Here is an 11102-nt window from a genome sequence, read left to right as displayed (position 1 = left end):
TGTTAAGTCATCCCAGTTAGCTATGTAGGATCTTATATAGCAATCCAAACAAACCATCAAGGGTAGTTTAACGAGTTAGATACAGTCTCGAGGAGCGTAGCATACCTGGTTGGTATGGAAGGCTAGTAAGCCTCAGATCGTTAATTCAATTCCAACAGATTCTACTTTTCTTGATTGCAAAAGGTGACAAATGCCACTCTCAAGTTGAAGGGACTTACTTCACAAAGTCCCAAAAAGAATGAGAGGTTCCCTCAAGCTCACATGATGCTAAAATACAAAAAACCAAAGATATTGTAGCTTCACATTAGTCATGAGAAGGCTTTCCTTGTATTTCTATTTCACATGTCGATATCTAAACTAAAACATATATTAATCTATTTGTAGCTCGACTAGGCCACATACATATGTCGATATCTAAACTAAAACATATATATTAATCTACTTATAGCTTGATTGGAGGAGTAGGTCACTTCAGATGTAGACCTCGTGATCTCATTTTTTATACGATATCTTCTTCCAAAGCAGCAATCGCAATTTCACATTGAATCATGCACCGGAATTAGGGTCTTCAACGAGTCAGATTTGCGGAAGATTAGCAATCCTTTAATTCATACAGATAGCGATTAGATAGATTTTGATATTATATCGTTTTCAGTTTATGTTTGGAGCGAAAAGAATGGCTCACGGAGACGAATTTAATTACTCCCTCTTACAGCTACCGCGTGGCATAGGAATTAGGATGGCAGGTTTTTTTTTTACTCCAATGCAAGGACACTCAAAGTGTGTTTGAAATACAAGACAGAGCATCTTGAGGCACTGAGTTTTAACTTGGAAACACACTAAGATCGATGTCTGAGACATTCCAACTCATGACTGAGCATCAAAAACCTGATGTCTCATTCACTCCCTACCTCACCAATGAAAGACGCCCTAAAGAAGAGAGTTGAGGCACTCGACTTGAGTAGTGAAACTTGTTCTTGATTGGAAACTCAAAATCTGCATATATTACATGGACTAAATCATGGTCATACGAGAGTATCTGGTTGAGGATGAAAGTTTATTCATCCATGCAAATCTAATCCCTTAGAAGCTCCTATTAAACTATTTAATATGATGGTATGGAGAAACAATCAATCATACCGCACCTGTGTTCAATCATGGACTAGCCAGAACAGTGGGATCTGTTATTTGGATTAGCCTAAAGTGCTATTATAAAGAGAGAGAGAGAGAGAGAGAGAGAGAGAGATGGGAAAGGGAAGAGGGGAAGACAAGAACCGGTTCACAAGATCAACACTCCTCAATACCATCAGAACCCTCCCAGACTCGAACTAAGTACATAGTTACTACACGCCATCCAACCTAACCTAAGTACATAGTTACTACACGCCATCCAACCTAACCGGTTGCACTAGAGAGAGAGAGAGCGAGCAAAGCTAGCCTATGGTTTTCAAGCTAGCTACTGTTAAAATATGGAGCTGCATGCTACAGAGCCATCTTACACAAGTGGGTCATTGACCTTGCAAAAAATAATGCAACAAATTTTTTTTTTACTGCCTACTGATAGATAGGATAAACTTCTCTCTCTCTCTCTCTCACACACACACACACATATATATATATATAGATGGAACATTGAATTGGGGAAATATATATATGGTACAAAATCCTACAAATAGCATGCACCCATAGTGAAGGAGTCTGCATGTGGGTGTGGGGGCCCACACAAGGCTGTGGGCCCCCATAAAGTTGGTCACCTCATTTTCCCATCTTTCACACTGTTTTTTTTTTTTTTTCTTTTCCCCTCCTTCCAACTGCACTCTTCCTTTTTGGCTGGTGAATTGCTTTAATATAGGGTCTGTCCTCTTCTCCTTGTATCTTTCTATATGGTCATGAGTGAGTGGGGGGAAGTTAATGTTAATAACAGCCTTGACAACAACAACACCAATGGGCAATGGCAGCTGCAGTTGATTATTAGGGTTGCCTGTTAGAGGTGAAACTGTGAAAAAAGTGGAGTCCTTGCCTGGTTCAAACATGGGTTGCTGTCCCCACCATGATCTTTTTTTACCCAAATAGAGCATAAAACTCATTTGCATGGTGTTAAAAGCATGGGCTGTAGGACCCAATTTTTTTTTTCTCACTTTGCTCAGTGAATAACAGTTCATGGGATCCAATTTGCATGGGCTCAGGGCTGTCAAGAATATGCTCTGTGTGGATTGACAGAGGTGAGGGATGTGAGACAGAACATGGAGTCTCTGATTTCTTTCTGTTTGGGAACTGGCAGCAAGAAGGGAGTACCATTCTGCAGTTGTAAAAATCAATGGGCTCTCAAGGACATCTTGGCTTGGGAACATAGTGAGAAAGAATTTTAAATGGTAGCTTCTGCAGTTTTCCAAATTATTATTCTCTGTAAATTCTGATTTGCAGAAGTTTTTTCTTCAAAAGTTAAACAAATTTAAAGTCTTAAAACTAGATATAGAGATGTACTTACGTTCTTTAGCAGTTTTTCGAGTATCCTCGAGGCATTAATGAGTGTATGTAAAGAAAGTAATGGCAGCTTTCCGTCTAGATAGTGAAGTTACAGGCTTATAGCACTAGAAAGAAGCATTATGGGGACAAATGGTATTACAATTATTCTGAAAAAAATGACATAAAATATTTTCAGATCAAGTCTTTTGACTAGTTCAAAAATGTTCTTTGACCGCTACTTTATTTCATAAGTGATCAACAGAACCATAAAGATTCATTTCCATTGTGTCAAAACTATGCATTTGATGCCCATATCAAAAAAATTTATTACTCTTTCACGCTTTCAAAAATTGATCAGAACAATCGATCCACTTAGTTTTTACGAGTGCTGTAAATGAGCTTTAACCAAGGTCCTAAACTCTGAAGATCTTGGGTTACAGCTAGGGTTCTAAACAGATCACATGCAGTGCAGGTCATGCATTGTCAATTGTGGCCGCAGCAGATTCCAATTCCTGCCTGACTCCCATTATATTTAGCTGTACTGCATCTGAACCATTTGCATTTGTAACCCATAGCATTTTTTCCTCCAAGCTTTCACATGGGTCCCAATTGCTTCTGAATCAAGCACAAGGAAAAAGCCTAGACCACACAACTTATCACTTTAATTTGAGACAGGAAGATCAAAGACACCTTTCAGCCCATCCAGGCCCAGCAAACTGGATTGCAATTCTGCTTTTCTGATGTTTGGGAGAGTTGGGTGTTGCAAGTACACTTTCCACAGGGATCAAATCTTCCTCAGGGTGGAGCAACTGTTTGGCTCTCCTCCACTGTCCCTGGTTTGCCACTATGGAATAGGCCAGTCCAAAACTCCATCTTGATGAGGATCTTCTTTTAGATTTAGATATATGGGATAACTGCACCGGGGTCGAGAGTCTCGGTCGCCTGCCCATGGTCATAAAACCTCATGGGTAGTACCCCACCCTCCACAGCCTACCCATATACTAGAAAAATTATTCTGGAATCTTCAAAGAGTCACAAAAGAGGTTGTTAAGTGATTTGTGGTCACTTTACTAGCCTTTTTGGGGTTTTAATCGAAGCTGCTAAGGAGCGAGTTGGGAACTGTCAAACTGAGTCATGACACCAAGGTCAAGAGACTCAGTCACCGGTCCATGGTCGTAAAACCTCATAGCTGGCTAGTTCCCCAGCCTCCATGGCATATGCATACTTTGTCTTGTGCAAAGAGTTAAGGTTCATAAAACTTGAACTCCATGGAGGCGCCCCATGTGGGCTTGTGCGGGCTGTTTCCCATATAGTCTTACAAAATTTAGTTATTGACATATTGGTTGTCTTCAAATAATTTTTTTATCTATCTATTGTTCCCCCTTAATCATTTTACTATGTATTTGAAGGGTCTATTTTTTTTTTCCTTTTACTTAGTGCCCCTCAGCCAAAAATTTCTGATTCTCCTGTTGCTTAAGTTAGTTGTCTAACTAATTGCCTGAGGCTTCACTCTAATGCGCCAACCCCCTTGAGGCCTAGGCCTTAGTAAGATTCACATCGGTAAAAAATAAAAGAAAAGGAAATTTCTCTTTCTCTCTATCTCATGTGATTGTAGCATAATGAGCACATGAGGTTTGACATCAAAGACTTTAGCCTGCACATTTGTAGGCAATAGTTAATTTTCTGCTATGAGGAGAGCCTAAGGAAGAAAGCATAAAGAATTAGTGGTATGTAGGATACGACAGGTCCTCTACTGCTGTAGCCTAAGTGGGAAGTGGGATTTGTTTTTTTCCCCTTGTCTTCTTCTCCTTCTTTTCCGTTTCTTCTTCTTCTTAGGTTTGAATCTGCTCCATGCTCTTATTCAGAAGTGGTAGCCCTATTATAGGTTAAGTTGCTATCAACTTAGAGGTGGACCACCATGGAACCCTGCAGCCTAGGTTGCGTCACTATTTTAAGAGAACCATTGAATCAAGTAGACAGTTAGGCAATACAGGGAAGACGGTGAAAGCAACTGCTTACTGTGGAGAACAGCAGGCAGCCATTCTTGGAGATGTGGAACCATTCATGTATCATGTCCCATTACCTTTGATTAAATAAAGTTCGGGGAGCAAAAGCATAGTCGTACGTGTTATCAATATTTGTCGTGACTTTGATGTAACAACTCAAGATCTTTGACTATAAGAAAATATAATAATTTCAGAATACTGTTTGTTTTCGTAAATCTCAGGTTTTAATGTGATTTTTAGCGCGACATTCATATATCAAGAGCTAAATTTTCCCCGTTACCATATTTCTACATATTTTATGATCAGTATACTGATAATTCTTCTTACAGTTTTAGAGTAGAAATGAAAAGGAAGTTTTTCTTTTTAGTTTCAGACATTTGTCGAAAACGAGTTTAGTGATTATGATCGAGAAAACTTGCTCAATCTCGATGGTTAAAGTATCTTAGATCATTCGCATCCAATTTTAGTTTTAGCTGTCTCATCCAAAACCAAATTTGATTGTGCAAAGTGCTACGTTCAGTATTGCCTATAATGGCATGAGATTGAACCCAATTATCACAACTATTCTAGTGCCTGCACGCTTACTTCTGCTAATGAGGGCCCAAGTGATAAGTCATTTTTCTACTCCGTCATTAATATAGATCTCCTTTCCTTTTGCTAGTTATGCATTAATTAAGCTGGTCCTTGTCAGGTTAACTACTAACGCTTTACTAATTGTAGAATCACACCTAATGTGGTTACTGGCTCAGTTTCTGTCCCTAGCTAAGACCAAGCCAGACCAACCAATGTACTTTTCGGGTTCCGATGATCTTAGGTTGGGATGTTGACTGCAAGAGTTAAGCAGAACGGCAATTCCGACTCTCCGATGTACACAATGAAAAGTTTTGAAACTTGCCAACGATGTAATTTCAGTTCACATCCAACATACCCAACAGGAGATCTGTCCACCCGGCTAAGGAGGACTTCGGGAGCTTCAGGGGTGTCTGATAACCCTCAAACTTTGAAATGGCTGAGAAAAATAAAGGGCGAGACCTACAAGTTTCTCACACCCACCCCATTTTGAAGACAAACTCGAATTGTACCTGGGTTGGTGCCATTAAACTTTCTCTTCTCACCAGAGAGAGGCAGTGGGTTCCAATGCAGAGAAAGTCGGTTCCCTTTGCACATGATGACACAGACCAGGCCTAAAGCAGCGAAGAAAATTTTCGAGTTTACACAGCTTTCTCAACAGAACATACTGAGAGACATGAGCAGGAGAAATATCTTACAAACATAAGGATGCTTAGATTGTTTATTGCTTAAAGGATATGAAACTTTTCAGCATCAAGGTGAACATATCTAAGCGTCACCATCAGAATCTCTTTTCTGAGTTTCAGCTTCATTGGGTACTGTTTGGTTGCTCTGCAACTGAAATCAGTGCACAGAGGAAGCACAGCCGAGTTTCTCCCTTCAATCTGTGATTTAAGCATGAAGTTCAAAAACTACCTAGAATACCAATCTGATGTTTGGAGATATTTGCAGGTACCGTACCTAGAATACCAATCTGACACTTGGATATACCTGCAGGTACCATATCAAGCACATGTAAGAACTACAACTTGGAAGAAATTGCATTAGTTTCTGACCTTCCATTGCTCAATATGCTTACACTTACAGTAGTTTGTGCATAATTTCCCGACGAAATTCTATTAAATCTGCTGTGGGTTGTCTTATTGCCAGGTGAGCTTTGTCCCACATATCAATATTTCGTAAAATAAGACCTTACACATACCTCTTACAATGATTATGCAACTACTTCAAACTCTTTCCTTGTTTCATTTGATATAATGTTGTATCTTGTGCTGCTTACCGTATAGCATACTTATTTTTGGCCAATTTAGGCGGTTCATTTTTACACTTTCTTCCGTTAACAAACAGTTAGAAAAGTAAATTGACCTTGCTATGAATCATGAATGTGTTGTCTAAGAGTTGCTTTACACGGCAATATACATATGTCTAAGTGTACATCCTTAATGAAGGAAATATCTTACTTAACAACTATAGGACAAGTACCAATGATGCTTATGGTTCGTGCAAAAGATTATGCACGTCGCAGTAGAGTTAAATGAAGCAGGAGAGGTCCTGGCAAGTAGGGAGCTGAAAACTTGATTTTCTTTGCATCTCTTCAAAGCCACATAGCAGTCTCACATAAAGAAGCAGAAAGATCTTATTTCTTTGCAGTCTAGCCACATGGCATGACTTGTGAACCCCATAACCAAACTCCTCACTGACTTTGCTTATCTCAAGTTCCCCTTGTTATCCACTTTCTATTGCATGAACAGATAAAAAGTAAAGATTGTGACATGATGGAGATTCTGAAATCTGGTAATTGCATGCATTGTCAAAGAGCTTGCACATACGCTGCCAGGGGCTCAGCAGGGAGTTACATGTACTGGATGTTTGGTCTCTTTGTTTGGGTTGGACCTTATCTCTTTGCGAACACCACACAGTTAGCTACTGCAAATTGGTTGTGCCAGTCTCAGAGCCAAGAAAAGGCCAAATGGTAATTTGGCATATAACATAAGGAAAAAAAAAAGGCAAGGACAAATATTACACTGTGGGCTCATATTAAGCATTTTACTAGTAAAAGAATTGCTTCAAAGCATTAAATAAAATGAACAGGATATACACATACCAGAGCTTCCATCTGCATTGTGGAAGTCCTCCATTGCTAAATACATCTTTCATAAAATTGGGATCTAATGTGTGAAATAGCATCTTTTAACACCTGTACGTTTTGCAAGGGGAGCCAGCAACTGGCTACCATATGTTCTCAAAGATTTATGCTCTTGCCTTCTCATGTATCCTCATACTCAGCTTTCTCCACAATTCATCATCAATGGTATGATCCATTTTCCTAATCTTTGAAATGAACTCAATTGCTTCTCCATACTTGTTAGATTTACAATAATGATCAACAACCATGTTATAGGTCAGCTCATCAGGTCTGCAATTTTCCTTGATCATGAACTCAATGACATTGGTTGCCTCCGTAAACATGCCAAGCCTTAAATATCCACTGACAAAAGTATTATAGGTTACTATGCAAGGAGATATCCCCACATTTGTCATCTCAGAAAGCATGCTGCGGGCCTCTTGCATGAGACCTTGCTTTGAAAATGCTTTGATTACAGTGTTATAAGAGACAAGATCAGGCTTACATTGGGAGTTTTTCTTTTTCAATCCTCGAAGTGTCTCTTCCGCTTTCCAACACTCACCTGTTCTTGCATACATGTCCATCAAGCTATTGTAAGTCATGAGATCAGGTTCCAAGCCACTCTCACGAATGAGATTCAGCATATCATGGGCACGATCAAACATCTTATTCCTTGCATAAACGGAAATCATGGAGTTAAAGATGACCAGATCAGGGTTGTACCCCTTTCTTCTCAGCTCACCGAATGCTTTTTCCATACCATTTAACCTTTTGCACTTGAAATTTACAAGAATTAGGGTTCTCAACAAAACCCAACTTGGAAAAGTTTTACCGTTGTATAGTTCTCTTTCAATAGCTTGTATCCCTTCAATGTTTTGGCCTCTCGCATAAGCTTGCAACATCAAAGAGAAAGATGTCTCATTAGGCTTGAATCCTTTCAGCTTCAAGTCTGCCATAACGGATTCTGCTGTCTTCCAGTCCCCCTTCCTTGCTAATACATTCAAAAGAGAATTGCAGGTTGATAGGTTAGGAGTAAAACCAGCTCTGATCATCTCGTTGTACATCTTGTAAGCATCTGCTCCCATTCCACACCGACCATATGCACTAATCAATGTATTGAAAGTACTACGATCTGGATCAAACCCACAAACCTTCATCTCTTCCAACACTTGCTTCACATAGTTATGCCTCACTTTGCTCCCACACATTGCTAGCATCGTATTCCACGTCACCCTGTTTGGGGTGCATCCTCGAGTTTTCATCTCAAAAAAGATCTCCATCATCTCCTTCAATCTGGACTTCTTTCCAAGCATTCCAAGTATTGTGTTGTACGTGTAGACATTGGGCAGGCACCCTGATTCTTTCATCTGAGTAAAGAGTTCCAAGGCCTTGTCTTCTTTACCAGCCTTACCATATGCACTTATAAGAGTTGTATATGTTATAACATTAGGCAGAATTCCCTTGCTCATCATGGTGTCAATCATGGAAAAACCTTCATCATAAAGTCCCGCTCTTGCATATGCCAGAATTAGCTCATTGTATGTCACCACGTCTGGAGGGCAGTCGTTGCCTTCCATTTCTCTCAGCACATTCAGTGCATCAGAGCACCTCCCAGCCCTTCCATATGCATTCAGCAATGCATTGTACGCAATCTTACCGGGAGAATACCCCTCCAATTTATATCCTTCAAAGAACTCAACGGCCTCTTCACACAAACCCTGCCTACTACAGGCAGATACAACAGTACTGCAAGTGAATTCATCGAAGCGCAAACCTTTGCTTCTCATCTCATTCAGAAGAGACGAAATTTGATTCCAAGAACGTTCAATTCTACCATAAAGATCAAGCACTACATTGTACGTAACCAGAGTGGGCTCAACGCCATTTTGCTTCATTGATTCAAAGAGACTAAAGGCACGTTCAAATTTACCAATTCGACCATAGGCATGAATCATAGAAGTGTGCGAATACGCATCCAATGCATAATCCTCTAAAGGAACTCTATCAAACAGCTTGCAAGCAACAGTATGTTGGGATTCTTTTCCCAAGATCCTGATCATCAATTCAATCGACTCTTTGCTCAAATGGGTGTCGCTCTGATCGATGAGCCACTCGAAAATTTTCAATGCCAGACCCCAATCCCCGGAATTTTCCAAGAATTTCAGTACCCCAAATGGATCCTCCCGGAGCTCATCCATAGAAGACAGAAAACCATGCAAGTCATCACCACATTTTTCGCTCAAAGACTCAAGAATAGATTTACCTGTCAAGGATAGAGAGCTCATCTCAGCGCCACCAGGAGAATCCTGTTGCTGGACTGACGCAGACGGGTTCGATTCGACGCGTAGATTTTTGGGCATTTCCGATGGGAGGGGAGGGGAGTGGTGAGAGGAAGCCAGTGAGAGATGAAAGAGATTGTCGATTACAGTTTGCATAGGGACGGAACTGGGTGGCTGCGGGGTCGGTAGCGGTGGCGATGGCGGGTGGTAGCATGGCGATGGTTGCGCGGGAAAGGGAGGACGAAGTTGGACAATTTCAGCTCCCATGGAGTGTAAAAGAGGGAGAATTCTGTGTTGCTGAGGAGAGAAAGATTAAAAGGAGCTCTCTCCTTCTCTCTCTCTCTCTCTATCTCTCTCATTGCATTTATAGATCATGACGACGTCGAAACGAGTGACTGGTGTTGGTGCAGGGAATTGGAATACGTTATCTCCCGCGCCCCTTTTCCTGTGAGGTGAACAAGAGATATTGCAGGTTTTTTTCTTTTTTCTTTTCAGAGGCTCCCAAGAAACGGGGTCCCTAACGTGTAGCATATTAAATAATATTATGAATATATAACTTTAAGAAGTTAGAAATACAATATGTAGATACAACCAAATTCGTGGGCTTCAATAAGTCTAATGTTGCAACAGGGATAAGTTTATTAGTATTTTCTTTTCCTACCATCGTCCAGTGACAATGGCGTTGTTGATTATTTCAAAATAATCAATGAAATTCGTGATGTAATTCATCGATCATCGCATTGAATTGGCTAAGCAACACGGACGAGCCCGGGCTAGAGTAGGGTGCCATCAATTTGGCATAAAAGAGTTAGTACTTCAAGGTGGAAAACTGCCGCCCTTTTCTTGCTTTAATAAGTTTTGGTTTTAAAGAATGATAAAAGAAGAACATCAAGAGATGAATCCACATGGTGGAGAGCTTTGACACAATACATCAAGTTGATTAATGTTAAAATGTTCAACAAGAACACAAACTACAAGAACACAAACTAGTAGGCTAAGACCGACTTGATCTTTATTGACATTTCAAATACTTTTGGCACAAATTCGTGCTTTGTGCCATCAGGACTAAAATTCTTAAGGTATATATTTTTCTTGAGATAATGTAAAAAATGAATACTACAACTAAATATAGAATGAAGTTCTAAACATTTGCCTCTATGAGTCCAACAATAAGTCAAACAAATGCATTGCATGAATTCTATTGAATAAATGAGAATATAGAACGATTAACCACTGTAGACCCAATGATGAGTAAACAAATGCATTGCATAAATTATATTAAACAAATAGAAACGAATTTTATGACATGAATATAAGTACATATCAATCAAAAGAATACTACTTGTGAAGCTGAACGTTCAAATTAGCCTCATAAATTTAATTCCATAAAAACGGAACAAAGCTAAGGAAACTGAGAAATTACCAGGAATATCTGGTTCTCCTGAAAACAAATGCGTTCACCGAAAACATGAACTTTATGTACAAAACAATAAAGCTTTGTTGCCTACATGCACTAGTTTCACAAATGTCATCGACCTTATTTAAGGTTTGTAATTTGCGAAAGGCAAGCATGTGAGTACATTTTGACAGAAAGAAGAAGACTGTACCTAATAGATCTCACATATCGATTCCTCCATAACCTGAGAACCCGTATAT

The 11102-nt window shown here is 39.7% G+C and overlaps 1 protein-coding gene across 2 annotated transcripts; it reads right to left on the bottom strand.

Annotated features, from left to right (window-relative positions):
• Positions 1–5643: 5643 nt before the first annotated feature.
• On the bottom strand, positions 5644–9895 carry LOC116261047 (pentatricopeptide repeat-containing protein At2g18940, chloroplastic). 2 transcript variants are annotated; one of them, XM_031639639.2, is made up of 2 exons: positions 7147–9895; positions 5644–6032 (listed from the first exon to the last, which is right to left on the bottom strand). In XM_031639639.2, exon 1 carries the CDS (start codon positions 9711–9713, stop codon positions 7293–7295), a length of 2421 nt encoding a protein of 806 aa, XP_031495499.1. In that variant the 5' UTR covers positions 9714–9895; the 3' UTR covers positions 5644–6032; positions 7147–7292. The 2 variants fall into 2 exon arrangements, with proteins under 2 accessions (XP_031495499.1, XP_031495500.1); XM_031639640.2 differs by lacking the exon at positions 5644–6032 and adding an exon at positions 6072–6968.
• Between the last annotated feature and the right edge of the window lie 1207 nt (positions 9896–11102).

The sequence above is a fragment of the Nymphaea colorata genome, chromosome 9 (genome assembly GCF_008831285.2).
Source record: "Nymphaea colorata isolate Beijing-Zhang1983 chromosome 9, ASM883128v2, whole genome shotgun sequence".
Taxonomy (NCBI): Eukaryota; Viridiplantae; Streptophyta; class Magnoliopsida; order Nymphaeales; family Nymphaeaceae; genus Nymphaea; species Nymphaea colorata.
Note: the sequence above shows the minus strand (reverse complement) of the source record. Positions and strands in the feature narration are given on the sequence as shown.